Source organism: Maylandia zebra, linkage group LG7 (genome assembly GCF_041146795.1).
Source record: "Maylandia zebra isolate NMK-2024a linkage group LG7, Mzebra_GT3a, whole genome shotgun sequence".
In the NCBI taxonomy this organism is placed as follows: Eukaryota; Metazoa; Chordata; class Actinopteri; order Cichliformes; family Cichlidae; genus Maylandia; species Maylandia zebra.
The window spans coordinates 58,440,785-58,459,428 of NC_135173.1; the positions used below are offsets into that span (position 1 = coordinate 58,440,785).

At 37.5% G+C, this 18,644-nt stretch overlaps 1 protein-coding gene across 10 annotated transcripts; it reads right to left on the minus strand.

The window, feature by feature from the left end:
• Window positions 1-520: 520 nt before the first annotated feature.
• il6st (interleukin 6 cytokine family signal transduce) lies at window positions 521-15,229 on the minus strand. Of its 10 annotated transcripts, none has more exons than XM_076886791.1 (16): window positions 15,211-15,229; window positions 13,868-13,942; window positions 10,609-10,908; window positions 9,631-9,778; window positions 8,990-9,150; window positions 8,662-8,813; window positions 7,975-8,143; window positions 7,566-7,645; window positions 5,573-5,831; window positions 4,902-5,069; window positions 4,209-4,310; window positions 3,787-3,933; window positions 3,542-3,682; window positions 3,217-3,313; window positions 2,795-2,876; window positions 521-1,817 (listed from the first exon to the last, which is right to left on the minus strand). In XM_076886791.1, exons 2-16 carry the CDS (start codon window positions 13,929-13,931, stop codon window positions 1,203-1,205), a joined length of 2,685 nt encoding a protein of 894 aa, XP_076742906.1. In that variant the 5' UTR covers window positions 13,932-13,942; window positions 15,211-15,229; the 3' UTR covers window positions 521-1,202. The 10 variants fall into 10 exon arrangements, with proteins under 10 accessions (XP_076742906.1, XP_004564729.1, XP_076742907.1 ...); XM_004564672.6 differs by lacking the exon at window positions 15,211-15,229 and adding an exon at window positions 14,453-14,588; XM_076886792.1 differs by lacking the exon at window positions 15,211-15,229 and adding an exon at window positions 14,453-14,583 and having other exon boundaries at window positions 10,609-10,905.
• Window positions 15,230-18,644: the final 3,415 nt, after the last annotated feature.

An 18,644-nucleotide genomic window follows, 5' to 3' on the forward strand; every position in this document is an offset into this window, starting at 1 on the left:
CTGGATTGCTTTTTTGGGGAAGTAATCAGTAATTAGTTACTGATTACTTTTTTCAACTAACTTGACCAACACTGCATATACCATATACACCTGATTATTGGAGTGCTGCAGAAATAGTTAATGAAAGGTTCTCCTTGCTCCACAGAGCAACGCTGAAATTCTGTCAGAGTGCCCATTAGGTTTTTAGTCACCTCCTTGACTAAGGTCCTTCTAGGATGATCACTCATATTAGGAAGTGTCCTGGTGTCCACAAACTTGTCTCACTGGGACTTCCAACATTTATAAAATGTAGATATAAATGTAAAGTTAGATTACTGGCTCCACTATATGCTGTCAATGTTCTACTTCCAGTGCAGCAGGAGGCAAGTAGTCAGCAAGAAACTCTGGAAGAGAGAATCCAGTTTCCTTCATCTCAGAATGTACCCCATAAGCAAGCAATTAGGCATCTCCCAGGTTACTTACGTGTGACTCAAAGCAGTTCATTGGAATGTCTAGCAAAAATAAAAAAAACGAAGCTTACTGACTTCCCTTCATGTTTTATTGTTAAGCTTTAGCATGGTGACATTTGAAAAAGAAATACAATCAGCAGTGATTGATCAGAGCTGAAGCAATGCTGTTTATGACCACACGGTATTCCAAATTGTTTTAACATTGTGATACAACAAATTAAGATATAATGCTTGCTTTGACACAGCCTTAGGTGAGAAAACACATCTTCCAACAACATCTGGAATTAACATTAGGAAAACTGAAAAACAACAGTTTCAACATTTTAAGAGCTTCATGGTGCCTTTAATAAATGCAATAAAAACATAAGACTTTACATTCAGCTATAAACTGTCACTTAAAAATTAAAATTCAAGTGAGATTAAGGACATTAGGCTGCACTGAGCAGTCTGGCATGCCATTAGCAGTTTATGTTAGTATAAAATTGTATTTCGTCATTATGTTGAAGATGTTGTTTTATTTACAAAGAACTGGCTATGTAATTTTTCCTTGTGAGAGTAAAGCGTGCAAACGACAACCGCAAGCTCTAATTCACATTACTCTTTACAGTGTAATATAATGGGACTATTTACATTTGATTAAGTGCAAAAGATATACTGGGATTTGTTCAATACTTTAAATAAACACCCAGGACTAACAAAGGCACAAGACCACATATGTAGGTGATGCATGTATCAGACGAGCCATCTGAGTTCTTACTGTGGCCTGTAGCCACCCAGCTGAGGCATGTAGCTGGAGACCGGTGCTGGTATCCAGTCATCAGATTGGCAATCTGCAGGTGCTGTGTGTTCAGTGTCTTCTTCCAGGGGACAGAAGTCCAGCACCTCTTGCTGCTCCATCTCCAACGGGTTGAAGTCATTACTGTCGGTGGCATTTTCATTCCCTGCATTGTGAGTAAAGCAGGGCTGTCTCAGGAAACACTGTCTGCTGCCCTCCTGCACCATGGTGTCATGGTTCTCTTCACAGTCCAGCAGTGGCTGTGTGGACTCAGACCGTGAAAAAATGGACTGCTGGGGCAGAGAGCTTGGGTTCTGGCCCTTGTAACCACTGGAGGCGACTACAGAGGAGTACTGAATAGTGCTGGCCGTGGTGTCAGCCATATCACCACCCTCATCACTGTCAGACACACTCTGTCGAGGTGAGGACATGCAGGAGGAGCCACCGATTCCACTGCTGTGCTCCTCAGACAGATACTTGTCCTTTTTCAGAGGCAGACTTGCCTTGTCCTCCTCAAATACACACTTTGCATCACAAACATCCACATTAAGCACACTGATGCCAGATAGACAGTTCTCTCTTGGTGCCTCTGCCTGTAGAAAAAGAAAGCAAAAGAGAAATGCATCTGATTAAATACAAAACGGGACAGTATTAAGCTATCTACAGATAAAGACATATTAGACATATTAGTCAGTTTTAAAGCCTAATTTTGCCGTGCCACTGTAACTCAGTGCTTCAGCAGGCATCCACATGCCACTTGGCCAAAGTACAGCCCAGGTTCGAGTTCAAACCGTGGCCCTTTGCTGCAAGTTTTCCCCCTCCCTCACCACTTTCTTCTCTATCTGCACTGCTCCACTATCCAATAGAGGCAAAAATGTTTCAATAAAAAAAAGCTTGTTAGTTTGACACCTCTGTGCTTCCTCTCCTATGAAAGGGATTTGTAAATTAGGACACTATTAATGGGGTAATTCTTTTAGTCACTGGACCTCTCTGAAAGCTGTACCTGCAATGCTTTCAGCTGACATTTTATGCATGACACGAAACATGGAAGACAGTTCTTCACTCAGTACTCTGACCTTGTTGTATGAGGCAAGTGTCATTAGCTAACAGAAATGTCTATGCAGTGATGACAAACAGGGTTGAGAATGAGCAATCTGCTTTATGCAAGCAATCATTTGTGCTATGTCCTGGTGGTTTAATATTTTTTTTATTACCATTATTCTGGTCATGCTGACACACTAATGCAGGGGTGTCAAACTCAAATACACAGTAGGCCAAAATTCAAAACTGGAACAAAGTCGCGGGCTAACGTTAATATTTATTGAAAGATATTTATTCCTCCAGATATAAGAATGAATCTTTTCTTATGGACTCAAACACGTTTTGCTGAAAAACTGAATATGGAACAAACAAAGCTTAATACTAAACAATATATATATTAGCTGTATAATACCAGTAGGCCAGCTCTAATAGTAATTTGGTATGGCTTCGCCAAATTTGGCCTGCAGCCTAATTACATTTGGCCCGCGGGCCAGAGTTTGACACCTATGCACTAATGTGAAACTCTTACTTTCAAAGGATAATCTGGAGACCAGTTTCCAATGGTGCTATCTCCGGGATTTGGAATCTGAGGCCAAAAGTTGTCCTTGATCCTGTAGAAAAGAAAAAAACAAAACATACTTATATAGAAAAATACAATAACTCCAAAAATATTGAAATCACAGTTTCAGTGGAGCTATTATGATGAATATTGTGTATGAAGTAATGAATGTTTACAATTTTTAAGATTGGTATGCTCAAAATAAACTAGTATTATGTGCCTCATCCAATGACTAAAGTGCTGTACACCCAAAGGCACGTTAAAATGCCTGCAGTCTTGGAAAAGGTAAGATGCAACAAAGAGTAAATGGAAACCCTAGATGTACGTGTTCAGTTTACAGCCATTCACTGAGAGGCGGTAAACATCCCAAGAGATATTTATGGGTAACTTACACATCTTTTTTGCAGAAACAGAGCAGCATGGTCATGAGAACAACAAACAGAAACCCAAGGCTCACTCCTACCACAATGCCTTCAATTTCTCCTGGTGCTGTGAGGTGAAAAAGATATATAGATAAGACAAAGGGTTAACAGCAATTCAAAAACCAATGGTAAAAATCTAAACTTCAATTAGCCTCTCATCCAAGACGCTCCAGTAGCCTTCTTTTCAATCTCTCAAGATTACAACACCTCGATTGACTGAGACCCTACACAGACACTTTGGAAAAGGTAAAACTGACTTTGTGACATTTCTCAACTAGTTGGATCATGTACTGACCATATTTCAGAGTAGTGAACGAGTGGTTAGAGCCATTGACTGAGCCTCTGATAGTTGAAGCCTTTATCCAAATGTCATACTTTGTGTTGCGTGATAATGATGTCAAAGTGTATGAGGTGGTGTTAGCTGGCACAGTTATGCCTGCAAGAAAGAACAACAGAAATCAAAGGTTAGCCTGGCAATTGAGTGTTTTCATTTTAAAAAGCTAACCTAACAGTTCAGCACAACATGGAACCAGTAGATACCACGAGTTTCAGTCCCACTTCGATAGTATATTGTGTAGTTTGTGATGAAGCCGCGTCGTTTTATCAGAGGAATCTCATCCCACTCCAGCTTGGCTGTGTAACATCCTGGGTCACCACTCAGGTTAACAATAGGGCCTTGTGATGGAACTGTACAAAAAAATAAAAATAACAACAAACTGACTTTAAGAACATCTCTGTGAAAATAACTGATAGACAATATATAACTTGTCAAATGATTAATATAAAAATTTTGCATAGAATCATCAAATGCATTCTATACAATCTCGTTAAAATGACATTATAACGGTTATGGCGTTAACATCAATTTTACGAGATTAACAGCATTATTCAAATTATAATATCCACAACAATTCAAAATACAATGGTTTACTATTGATTAATTGACAAGTATGATCTCTTACCTCCTTGTTCAAAATAGGCTCGTTCAAGGACTGGCTTCCCAACCAGTTTGCCATATATAGGGTACACTGATATTCTGTATTGAACAAATTGCTTAAGGTCCCCTAGATTTGACATCAAGGTTAAAAAAGGGGGGAAAAGCACTCTTTAATTAATAGCAATCTTATACAACATGCAGTTAGAGTAAAGCAACAGAAGCTATTAGTATTAGCAGCCATAGTAAAAGTTAACTTAAAGGTTTTGCTTTAAGATCCGCTGCAGTGTATGCAAAATATATTAATTCCTTGTTACAAGAGAATACTTTCTTGCTTTAACAAGGTTGTATTAAAGTCACTATAACATATTTATCATTTGTGTTGCTTATCAATAAGAAACTTGACTCTTTATAACGCCATATCATTATCATTAAACAATGAAATCAGAGACTAGCTTTTTGACTCCACCTTTTTATCGCTTTTTAAAAAGATCTACCTAAAGTGCCATCTGCACAGTACAGTCAGTCTCCTCTTTATGACAGCTCAAACTAAACAACAGCTTCAACAACAGCCATGACACGAGAGAGATTTTATGATGGGTGCCATATGCCTTTAAACAACTAAATGAACATTCTCCAAACGTGGTTATTCCATATTTCTTCAAGAGGGTTGTACAACAACTTTTTGTTTCCTAAACCCTCAGAAAAACAGAAAAAATACCTTTAATTGCAGTGTAGTTTGTTTTTCCATTTTCCCTCTGCCAGTTTCTCTCACCATCACTGACCCATTCCACCACATACTCGGACACTGTTCTGTTAGGGGGTTTCCATGAAAGAAACAGCTGACCGTTATGGGACTGTACCTCCGTTTTTTCCACTGCAGGAGGTTCTGTAACAGACACACACACACATGAAATAACAAATATAACCATAGCCCAATTTGTCATACATTGGGTCTTGATTTGGACCAGACTTAGTGAATAAACTACATTTAGTAAATTATAAAACTCATCTGACCTCGAGTTAAAACCTGCTAAGAACTTTGAGTTAAAGTTCTGAAATTATCTACTATGTGTATACTAGGCATATAATCATACATTACTCACACCACTATACTGATTCTGTTAACTGCAGTTTTATACCTGGGGCTTCGCAAACAGCTGAGAGTTAAAAATTATGATCATAAACCACATGGCATCCTGGTTCATGGTTGCTGCTGGGTCCCTTTGGATACCATCGTACGTCTCTGTTACTGTTACTTATTAATCAAGAACATTCTAATTTGTGTGTGTGATTTTATGCCGAAAATATTATCTGGACTGCTTTAGATTATATGTCACAGTTGTGTCTAAATGTCACGCCTGTAAATTCAAGGTCAACATGGACACTTACCCCGTGTTTTGCGGGAAATGATCAACTTTGCCTGAGGAGATGCCCCCACAGAATTTATGGCTGTGACATACACGGTCACAGACTCCTCATCATCCAAGGTAATCGTTTTTAGTGGAGTGATCTGTTTTTTACTTGAGCTGCCATCTGTCAGACTTCTGTTCACTGGAATAATCTCCCAAGTTCCATTCCTGATACTATCCTTTTGTTTCTCAATCGTTATGTTAAATCTTCTTATCCTCCCATTGGAAAACTCTGGATCCTGGATGAGCAAAGTTGCAGACAGTATGCAGACAGTTCTCATTATTACACAAAAACAACCAACATGACTGTTAAATAGATAACTATCATATCTGATATCATATCTCACAGTACAATAATATTGAATGGGTTGCATTGTTGTATTTTGTCATGTTTCTCAGGTCTTTGTCTGAATTTCTACGAACATTATTGCTAAGGATTGTCTTATTGCATTGGAGTCACACTGGGTTAAATATGTACACTTGGGTTTTAAGGGGTATTTATTATTTTCTTCTTTTTTTTGGGTTGTATGGAAGCCCCAAACGCAATTTCATTGTTCTTGACAATGACAATAAATAAATAAATACTAAATACTAGGGACCAAAAAATGGTCCCGCCCGATCAGCGGGCGAAGCCGCTGCTGCACGCCGGAAATGAGGCTTCATTTCCGGCAGGTCTGTCCAAGCAGCCCGCTGTTTTCCAGCAGGGATCAAATGTGGAGCAAGGGCGCCACCCAGTGGACAAATAAAAAAATTACAACTCTAAGGCTCATAGACCAAAACGAAAGGGAAACATAAGTAATCACCAAGACATTAACGGTAATAATTCTGCAGTGAAAAATAGCGTTTATAATGGAAGTCAATGGGCCAAAAATGGTCCCTAGGGCTCTAAGAGGATGTGTATTGTTAGCTTAGCCACTGAAGCTAATTTAAGGAAGTCAGACTTGAATTTTGAAATGAAATTATGCCAAACTTTTTTTTAGAGAATTTGGCTATATTCCATTCAACACAGTGCAAATGGCTTGTAACTGAAAAACTAAAGGGACCAAAAATGGTCCCAGGGCCTAAGAAGGGCTAGCATAAATGCTAAAAAAAAAACCAAAATGCCAGTGTGTCTATGAAACAAAATTATTTATGTTATTTATCACACTGAACAGTGTGTTCAATAGAGCCCGACAGATAAATCTGTGGGGCCAATATATTGGCTGATATTAGTTACTTGCCAAAATTTTGGTATAGCCACAAATATCAAATTATGCCTTAAAAAATAAACAAGAGATGAGAGAAACACCCTTTATCTATGTTAACACTGTTGATGTTACAATATGTAACTTGCCTGTTAGTAGCATATATTTGAAAAGCAAACATATGCAATTACAACAACTGGTGCAAAGTGCAAATCTACAACTTGGTGTGACAATAAAATAAGATGATTTTTAAACTGGATTGTTATATTATCCGAATAAGGCTATACATAAAAATTAAGGAAATCTTTAGTGTGTCTGAAAGAAAAGAACAAATATTATTAAATGACCTCTCGTATTCCAATTTTTAAATCTGTTATTCAAACCATTGACTATATCCAGGACTATATCGCAATCTGTCCAACTCATTCATTCTATTCTGTTAAAATTTTATTGATCTAGCCATTCATCAAACTGCTTGCTATAATGAATAAAATATTTTAACTATAATTAACTATACTGAAGACTATGAAAATAGTCTATGACAGTCTGTTCTAACATGTTGGCTGTGGTGAGTTAGGGTTGGCAGCAATAGTTCCTTTTGTTTGTGTTTTTAACTGGTTCAGTTCAGTTAAAAATGTATCTAAATGTTTTGGTCCATCTGTAGAATGTCTATCATTTATGTTAAACCTTTCATGTCAAATAAATTCTAATGCTTTGTGCTTATGACAACAGGAGTATTGTTAGATAAAACTGTTTTTAAATGTTAAATTGAATGTGATGGAAATTTACCTTACAAATGAACTCAATTTGTCGTTTATTTAGGCCTTCCTCCGACGTGATTATCCATACATCTGGTTTACTTTTTGGTACTAGGTAAAAGAAAAAGAACAGAATATTAAATCTTTTAGTTTATCAAAAGGACAAAAGAACCCGTAAACACATGGGTGGACAATGTATGCAGTTTCACAGGTTCAGTAAATCTTCTCACTGCCAGAGGTTTTTATTTTCAATCTTTATGCTTTTGGATACAAAAAGCTCTTGAGGACTTCAGAGTCTGAATAGTTTATTCATCGTGTATAACATAGTATTAAGTGAACAATTTATTAATCATAACTGTGCTAATTGTCTGTAGCAAAATATTTCATTTGATGAAATGCTTTTACTGAAACTAGTCCGAACTGGAATTCATAATACTCACAATCCTCTGGTGTTCTCTCGGTAACGTTGCTACTCCAGTCACTCCAGTAACCACAGTGCTTGTTATTATTATTATATTTGCACCGTACCTGAGTGACATAAACTGTGTCTGGTTGCAGGTTCTGGAGTCTAAAGGACTGTATATACCTCGAAGTGTCTGCCAGAGGTACCTAAAAACATAAACCATATGTCACTTAAAAATAAAACAAGAGTTAATATGTACCAGTCTGAGAAGAATCACATTTAAAATATTAAGACTCTAAGATTTCAGCAAATACAGGACCCTCTTGCTTTGAGGCAACAGTACTAACCACAGAGCCACTGTGTTACCATTTGAGCACCTTGAGCAAGTGCTACAAAGATAAAATGGTGTACACACTGTACAGGGACACTGTAGAAGGTTGTATAGAACACAAAAAAACATATTACTGTGCTAAAGTAAACCTTCATTCTCAATCACTCTCAAGAGCTTTGTGGAGAACAGATTCAACATGTCATGAAACTAAATCAGATTTTCTTAAAATTGTCAGTAATACAATTTCTGCAGATTTGTTCATTAATACATAACACAACACTGGAATCTTAACTGATTTACAGGTTTACACAATAGTTTGAATCTTTTAGAAATATGGTAATATTGTCTTTTACAATGGCAATTTTTGATGGAAGGGTATACAAACATACTTACATAAAACCACTTTTGAGATCCCAATGGGCAGAATCTAATTTCATATATCGTTTCCAGATAACTTTTATCAATAGAAGAATTCCAGCTCATCACAAGGGAGGTGGGAAAAACTGCCTCTGAAATGACTGCGACGGATGGAGGCTTTGTTTTTACTGTCTCACACACACACACACACACACACACACACACACACACACACACACACACACACACACACACACAGAATTCAAGACAATCAACATCACTTAATCTGAATATACGTTTTAGACTACTGGCTCAGAACATGCAAATATGTTAAACATAATAATCAAATGTACTATTTACTTACCAAAGCAATTAGCAAGCTTTATCAGATGTTCAGACTCTTCTTTTCCAAGTTCATTTTGTGCCACCACCCAAATCTCCAGTTCCATATGATGAGGAAAGAGATTCAGATCCACTGTGGTTTTGTTTACTGGCCCTAATATTGATGCAGTATAAATTTTATCACTAAAAAAAGAAGTAGAAGACAATTTACTTGACAGTAAAACCTACACAAAGCTTGACAACTGGTATTCATTACTAGTTTAAAAAGTCACATTACATTTAGGTGGCATAATGGTGCAAAGATTTGCACAATCAGGGTATGCATGGTCTCTTTGCCCCTGCATGGGTTCTCTTGAGGTACTCTAGCTTCCTCCCACAGTCCAAACACATGCATGTTAGATTAAGTGGTCAGGATAAATTACCCCCTATGTGTCAAGATGCCCATGTTTCGTGTGTTCATATTTGATTGTGGCCGTGTGGCTATACAACTTGACACTGACAGACATTACATGTTTAAATTGTCCATACCAGGAACATAAAAATGTAATACAACACTACTGTGATGAGCTGGCTTTAACATACAGCTTGACTTAGTTTCACCATAATGAATGAAAAACAGAATTGTAAACAAAAAAAGTAATGATTCATGAAGCGTGTACTCACCCCGTTTGTCTAATAAACAGTGTATAATTTGTAGGGACAGCTTCCGTTTGATGTCCTACTGCTTCCCACTGACATTTGATGTTTGATGAGATAGTGTCGCTCTCCTGAACTGCTATACAGGACAGATTCTTTGGCTTCTCCGGGCGATCTGATATTTAAACAAAACAAAAACTAAACTCACAAAGTTTATCTCTGCATGCCACAAAATTACAATTTTCAGTGCATTTTTTCTGTATCATTATCAGGTGGTTTATATATATATATTAAATTTAAATTCAGCTTACAAATGAGGACAAAATAATTACCCCTTTATGAAATTCAAAGTTTTTATCAAAGTTTTGCTGTTTGCTTTTTAACAGAGAAAGGGATTTTCAACATAGTATTTCTTAACAGACTAGTTTTATTTAGAAAACAGCATTAAGTATTTATATTAGCCCACAATAAGAAGTATTTCACCCCCCAAAAATAAATAAATACTGGCAACGGCCAGTGGTACCCTTCAGCCTCCAGATACATCTATGGTATCAACGTTTCTCCCATTTTAAACACTACAGCCAGATGAACATTTTTGGCATTTCCTTGCCTGTATGATTCAACATACATCAAGACAACACTACAGGCTGTTTTCTCCAAAAAATGATACACAATTGACTAATAGCATCAGGGTTAATCATTTTAACCCTGGTATTAGTTTGTCTTAACTAATTTTGTTTCTGTGTGCAAAGTAAAATAATATAGATATCCAAAATAAAACCAAGATATTTGGAAAAGCTGTGTTTCACAGCACTTGGAAAATACTTGAATACTTGAAAATTAAATTTTCATAGGGGGGCTAATAATTCTGTCATCATATACTATTGGAAACACAGAAAGGAAAACAAACTACTGTTATCACAACCGATCGAAAAAAAAAAGAGTTATAGCTGCATTTGGGTAAAAACAGCAATAGATTTTCAAGTTATGACAATAAGAACTTACAGCCTTTCCTCAGCCAAATCCCATGAGTAAATTTGCCCCTGTTTAGGACAACATAGTGCGACTCTGTCTTGCAGCTGCAAAATAACCATTCAGACTTTTCACTTCTGATGGTGACAGTGACATTAAGTGCTGAACTGTTGATCTTGATGTAATGCTCTTTGGGTATAATTTCAGAAAGCTTCCAGTAGAGATCATCTGCTGTGACTTCAGTTGTGTTGTTGATCATGCAGATAGCTGTCAAGTTAGACCCAATCTGAACCACTGGAGACTGTGGGGCTATCACCAAATGATAGTCGTCTTCTGAAGGTCAAAACAAAAAACCAAACACACACACAAAAAAAAAGTAAACCCACATGCAGAGTAAAACTCAGAAAAATATAGCTGATGAGCACTGTGCTTGTGTCAGCAACAAGATTATTAATACATTTCTGTGAGTCTGAGCCATCAAATTACCCACAGTTCCTGTCACAGTCTAAGCAATACAACCACAATAGGAACATCTGCTGCTAAGTGTGATGAGACGTGACCACATTCCTCTTTTTAATGCAACATTAAACTCCGCCTGTCACGGCAACATGGACACACATGGTGTCCATGGTTATACCAAGTCAGAAAAATAATCATCTTTTACACTAGTTACAGTACAGCACAATGTCTTTACAGTCATTACATAATTAACATTGCAGTTACAATTTCCCAACTTTTGGGATATATAAGGTTGAGGTGGAGGTGGGCATAGCTAAAACGTTGTGCTCATCATGCTGGCTTGTAACTAGCTTCCCTGAAACAGAGAAAGCTGGAGGGATTCTGATGGCCCCAAAACATCTGTACATATGAAGTACAGATGTACAAATTATTTAACCTTTACCATAAATGCTTATTTTTTTTGCGCATCATTCACGCTTACGTTTGAAATCATCAAACAAACTGTATTTTAAACAAAGAAAACCCAGGTAAATACAAAATTGATTTTGTAAATTATTTGAATTATAAAGGAAATAAAGATATCAAAACCAACAAGGCCCTATGTGAAAAGGTAATTGCCTACGAACCTAATAGCTACCTGTGCCACCATTGGGAGGAAGAACTTCAATATAATGTTTGCACTATCTCAGTTCTTGATAAATTATGAATTAACTGTGATTAATCATATGTTTCAGAAAGCTGAGTTTAATTTCGGTGGTCACACCCAGATCGATAAAAACCAACAAAAATAGAACTTGTTTGACAGAGCGAGGCAGGCTAAAAGATCTCAAAACAAAGCAAAAATATCAGAAATCAGGAAGGGGCCATATTCATTCTCAGAGAATTGTAATTCTTTAGGTAGTGAAGCTAGTCTTCCCTAATCATTTGGGAAGCATTAGCTGCCAAATCTGCTGCCAATTTACAAAGACAATAGGAAGAGCTTTAACCATCACTTCATTTCAAAGGTAGAGGTGGAGTAAGAAACCATCAATTTTCTTCTGTAAAGAATAACATACAGAAACTGAGCAGAAAAACAATGATATGACAGAAAAAATTGACACCAACAAACACAACAGACACAAGGCTGGAGAAAAACAACAGACAAAAAAGAAACATCTCTTTTGATGTGTCATCACAGACAGCCATGTGTCTGTAGTAGGTAGCAAACTATCATTAATTTCTTCATGCAAAAATAAATAAACAAATAAACCGACTGATCAAGATTTTTTTTTACTAATTAATTTTAGGTCCTGTTAGGTCTCACACTGCTCTTCTGTCTATCTCTCCTTTCCATATGCTGCTCCCCATCTTACCTGAGCTTGTCTGTTTCAATATCAACTGCATGTGCTTTTTCTCACTTGTCCTTACTAACCATATGTAATAAAAAAAAAATTGTAAAACTATATATGTGTTGTATTTTCAACTTTAACTTTTTAATTAGAATTCTCTGTCCAGAGGCCTGCTCTTTTTTTTCTTTAAATCACCTCAATTCTTCAATTTTGAAAAGTACAGTTTATCTCAGCCTTTACAAAAAAGGCCTGCAGAGGTAAAGTTAAAACAAAACACTTCATTTGCATTTTGAACTGGTACACAATGTCAATGACAAAACACTGTTTCCACTCTCACATTAGTTGGATAGAACCAGTGTCTAGATGACTAATTAGATAATTCATTCAAATAAAGCCAGTGTTACATGTAGCACAACTGCTCAGAACTGATTCTGAGTCTATTTTTTGTATGATTTGGCTTGCCTCAGCCTTTCTGTCCTGTTTCCCTCCTTAAATGTGGCTTATTGATTGTGACCATTACTGATGAGGTTTCAGCAAATAGTAGATTGATCACCTGATCAGGTCTTTGCTGGATTTTGTTTCTTCTATTTTTAAGGAAATAATTTTCAAACACTCTTCAATTACTGTAGATAGTGTTTTAGGACTGTCACTTCTTTTGTCCTCCACTGTCCACCAACCTGGCAACTTAAAATAGGCTCTTTGCTAAGTTGTCTGTTATGTGTAGACAACACTAAGTTAGGTGCCTTTTTATATTTGAATGATTTAGTGTTAAGGGTCTTAACAAAGAAAAGAAACAACCCTCTTATGATAATGGCCAGGAACAAAGACTGGACTGAAAATGAAAGTGAAATGAGTGGGGGGGGAAGCAGCCAGTGCTTAGGGAAAACTGTAAAAGACCATCAGAAAGCCAGGGGAACTAATGCTTAAAGATATGTCAATAAAAATGAGTACAAAATCTGGTTCTCTAGAACCACAATATAAAGAAATAAGCAATGAATCAAGATTATTCGCTCTATCACCGCCACAAAACACACATGCTAGGACACAAGGAATCAGATGAGAAAGCTCTATTTTGTGCATCATCTTTGCAGCACTAAAGAAAGGCTTTTATTAGGTAACAACTGCATCACCTCTAAAATAACCCTTTGGTCCACATCTCACATGAAGCTGCATCGCCGTTTTCCCTTTGACAGATAATAATTCTCAAATATGTAATCAGCAATGTTTACTAGTACTTGTATTTATTACTGAGCTGATATCAATTCAGCCAGTATTTTTTACTCACAATTGAATTACCTTACCTTGAACGTGGTAAAATATGCTTAAAAAAACCTTCTGAAAGTGTGTTATTATACCCACACTGGGGCAGCAGGAAATATGACACTAAAAATGTTGTCAAAAACAATCTACATTCTGAGTGTCCATTTTGATTCATTCTTGCGTGTATACTAAAAGATAACACTCCCCAGTGACTAAAGATGAATTGTACTGTTGATGATACTGACCAGCAGCGAGAACAGAAGCCAGCCAAGCTAAAACCCACAGATGGAGCACAGCCGCAGAGACCATGATGACAACGACTATATAGAAAGACAAAAATAAATAAATAACACCAGTTAGGAAAGAATTGTATCTGTTTTGTTTCAAACACACAACTTCGCAGCTTGTTTTAGCATCATCGTATCGTACAGCGTTGAGTTAATTAAACTGAATAATCATTTACTGAGTTTTTCATACGTTTAGTAATAACTGTAATACCACAGTAATAACAGTAATAACTGTGATACTAATAATGTGGCAAAGACACTTAAATTTAGGATTTCATTACGATGCTACGAAACAGCAGCTAGCGTCGATGCTAGGAACCCATGTCCACGGCAGTCACGTCGCATTAGCCAACGAACTCACATTGTCATTCCTGCTAATTGTAGTGTTTCCACAAAAACAATCAAAAGAAATCGGTCATAACTTACGTAAAACTTATCCGTTACTGTCCTTGTACAATGCTGGTTAGCCGCGTAGTATATTTATGTACACCCAGCAAGTGTCTAGACAACTTAAACAATTTTTAGATACCATTTCTCGCTCACCGTGCGTCTGGTTCTTGGTATAAGACCACCCACTTCCCGTCAAAGGTAAGCCTGTGTCGCAATAGGTTACGTAGCGGCGCTACTCATTAGCCGATCTCACAACGTCGTGATGGCCCTAAACCATTTCTGCTGTGTGTCTGCCATATTGACTAAGCGTTTTGATATCTGGTGAAGTGCACTCGTGACTAAATGCTGTTTGCTGATTTTACAGACAAACTGTCAATTAAACAACTTTGACGAATCGGAGACTTTTGCTGTGTGTGTTTGGTGGGACTTGCGCTCTTATTTCCCGTATGTCTCCGCCTTTCGCCTTCAGAACAAGAATACACAACATCAGGAATCCCTTGGCACTGACTTTAGCTACATGACAAAGCAGCATGATATTCCTGATCCGTTGGAAATTGGAATTAGTCACTCTTTGTTAGACCCTTGTCAAACAACAGGCTTTACATACTGTGCAAGGCATTGATGAGAAGTGTGGGAACAGCACATTAACATGCCTACGGACAGTTTCTAAAAGGAAGTACACTAATGTAAATAAAAGCAGAAGCTTATAATCATATGTTAAGAGCCTCCTTCTGCTTGCTGCAGAATCATTTACATTTACTTTTAATATTATATATGCAAATGATACAGTTTTATATGTAGTAAGAAGTTTTCATAGATTTTATCGATAGTTTTAATAAATGAATATTTAGAAGACGATAACTATAGACGAAGCTTTCAGGATATAAAAAAGGATACAAGTCTCTACTTGCCTTTCTACAAAATCGCTGCAGGGCACTGAAGCTGGTTTTATGATCCCGCAAACTTGGCCGTCCCCGTACACTTCTGACAGAAGCGGAATTTATGGTTAAGCAGGTAACCCATTTGCTGTCCACATCACTCCAGGGAGCTCGACCATAAAAGCAGCTTGATCGTGTATTGTCTGGGCATTGGCTGGGTCTTTTGTGGTGTTACTTGAAGAGACTGAGAGGGAAAAGATTAGAAATGAGTATCCTCACAATTTTTAGTGCTCAACAGAAGTTTTAAAAAAACAACTTAAATATTTTCCAAATCTCACTAGTGGTTATAAAACGCATTTTTTCTGTGGTTTTAATTATAATGCCCCAACAGGGACATTTTCAGGTAAAAGGTGGTCCTGCAGTTTGAGTGGGTATGGGCAACAGAGAAGGGGGCAATGGTGACTAAGGTTAATGTACTACATTTATTTCATCTTGATATGCCATTGGACAGACAACAAAGAAAACAAACAAAAATCAGACCATGAGAAAAAAAAGAGCAATGGGAGAAATTTAAGAAAAAAATTACAATGGATCATTTTGAATATAAAGTTGAAATTAAGAGATTGCAGTTGTTGTTTCAAGACAAACTGTTTCCCCATGTGTATTTGTGTGTATTTTTGTTCTTGTGGAGTTGTGAAATGTTGAAAAAAAGTAGTTATATTTCAAAGTACGAATCAAATGAAGAGCAAGAGTTCTTGCTCTGCCCATTCTAAAGGATGTCTCAATGTGTATCAGGTGGTGACTTGTGTGTTAATCCCAGAGTGCATTTTTTCTAATTCTTCTTTCAGCTGCTCCCTATAAAGGTCGCCACATCAGCCTCTATCTGCCGCTAACATCCTTTTCTATCACAGCCCTCTAGATATCCTCCACCCCATTGTCACGGTCTGCCCCGCAGACCGAGTGGAGAGAGAATGGAGGACCCAGGAGCAGACACAGGCGAGGAGGCAGAACTGAACTTTAAAAAAAAGGCGAGCCTGTATTGTGGGCTGATACAAAGGCATAACAAAACAGCAGGGACTGTGGCTACCTAAACTAAAACCTAAACTGGAGAAACTAAGAACAGCGAAAACTACGACAATGACCACTGAGACGACTATAAGCAAGACTTAGTGCAGGGACATGAAAGAACTAAGAAACACTGGCTGTGTCCCAATTCAGGGTCTGCACGCTTGAAGTACGCATTTTAAGTGCGATTATGTCACCGCCACGCGACGACCAATAGTCGACCTTAATCTTACAGAGAATGTGATGATTTTATGGATAATTAAAGTCAGTCATATATTCACAAACACAACAAGCCGAATGATGCTGCTCGGTTTGCAGTCCTGAATATCACTGCACAAGCAGGATTCACTGCACTGTTAATGTTAGCTATGTTATATTGCTGCCTCTGTTCGGTGGTGTCGAGCCAAACGGATTTTAACGTGTGTTTGAACGAGCTGACGGTTCACTCATTAAGCTGAAAGAAAGATGCTTTAATCACAGGAGTCACACATGTGTCCACTGTACCATCTGGGAACTCTTCTTGTTTAGCACTTGTAATAACACAAACACTAAATCCTCCTTCTCTTGTGCTGTTTTGTAGCAGTGTGTACACCTGAGACTGTCACCTGTCTGTCTGTCCTGCACTCTCTCTCTGTTTCTTTTTCTCTGATTGTGGAATAAAAGTATGAACATGTGTTTATAAGTTACACTTGTGTTTGAATCCTGCAGCTTATCACACATTTGATTTCCATGTGTGACAACTGCAAGTGTCCAGAGTGAGGACAGACTGAGGGACCCACTGCTGCGCATCATCTGTGAGGCTTCGCACCCCTGATGATCCACCAGGACAAACTCAGCAGTGTGTGAGGAAGAGGAGGAGGAAGAGCCAGCAGCAGCTGACAGATGGAGAGAATAGACAGACTGTTCCCTGTTTGTGAAGGACTACTAGAAAAGTTTAACATAACTAATTGTCTGCCCTGAATCAGTCTTATTAGGTAATGTTCAAATAATGTTATCATTCCAGTGTTTTCAGTGTGGGAGAAAGTACTCAGGGCCTTCAAGTTACACACTATGAAAGGCAGAAACAAGTTTAATATTCAGAAACCTAAAGTATGTATCAGCAGCAGAATAACAAATGTTTAGTGATATAGATATATTACAATATATATTAGCAATAATATAGATATGTGAGTATATTACAGAAATGGGTCTATTATGGTATGTTATAATGTACACGGTATGAAGTATGTTGTGAATATTCTATAACTATAAGTATGTACAGGCTGTAGTGAGTACAAGCTATGTACAGGATATGAACAGGATATAAATATGAAAAACTATACAGAATATGAAATAAATAACTTTACAGAAATCTGAGATATACAGCTATACAGAAATGGGAACTATGCAAGTTGTAAACAGTTGTAGGGTTAAAAATTATCGAATGTACAGAATGATTATTTACACAGAGCTATACAGTAGTGCAGTTAAGATAAGTGAGATATAATTCCTACAGAGGCTATATAAAGTGCTAGTGGTTGTGAGTGGTGGTTCAGTCCATGTTATTATTGTGTGTTTGAGGGTACGGTTGTCCATTGTGGGTGTGTGTATGTTCAGTCCATGTGTTAACGTGGGTCAGATGTCAGGAGGCAGAGTTCAGGAGTCTGACATCTGTGGGGAAGAAGCTGTTCCGGTACCTGGTGGTCTTAGTCCGGAGGCTCCTGTAGCGCCTCCCAGAGGGCAGGAGGGTGAAGAGTCCATGTGGTGGGTGACTGGGGTCTTTGATGATTTTCCCAGCCCTTTTCAGACACCGCTTCCTGTAGGCCGCAAACTTGGCCTTCCCCGTACACTATTCCGGTTTTATGCATAAAACCAGCTTCAGTGCCCTGCAGCGATTTAGCAGAAGTCATCCTGTTTAAGGCTCTGATATCTATTCTGTATGACTTAAAGCAGTTATGACATGGTCTGATTTTCTCACACAATAAAGGAATATTTAATATATCAGTCTACTCTTCATTTTGTCAGAAACAGTTTTCACAGCTCGTACATTTTCTTTTTACACATGTATGTAAGCATTGAGCCAAATTTAGTAATGCCAACATATTAAACAAACAATATTTGTCTCTTATATATAATACATCTATACTGTCACAGATACTTGTCTTTGAGTGAAGATTTACGGTAATAGGAAATATAAATAACTGCAACTTGAATCTTTGACCCAGAGTTCAAGCTCACTGCTGTTATATCATGATAATCTGACAATACATATAATATTGGCCATATTATATTTACATTACCACAGTGAGATGATTTTAGTCTCATGAACAACATTAGGCTAAAAGATCTCAAAACAAGGCAAAAATGTCAGAAATCAGGAAGGGGGCATATACATTCTCAGAGAATTGTAATTCTTTAGGTAG

Excerpts from the sequence above, each read along its gene's own strand:
- il6st (XM_076886791.1), bottom strand. The coding sequence starts at position 13,931 with ATGGTCTCTGCGGCTGTGCTCCATCTGTGGGTTTTAGCTTGGCTGGCT. Across the intron at positions 9,151-9,630 it reads CTGTTTATTAGACAAACGGG|TGATAAAATTTATACTGCAT; the intron begins GTGAGTACACGC and ends TTCTTTTTTTAG. Across the intron at positions 3,934-4,208 it reads AGCCTATTTTGAACAAGGAG|TTCCATCACAAGGCCCTATT; the intron begins GTAAGAGATCAT and ends TTTTTTGTACAG.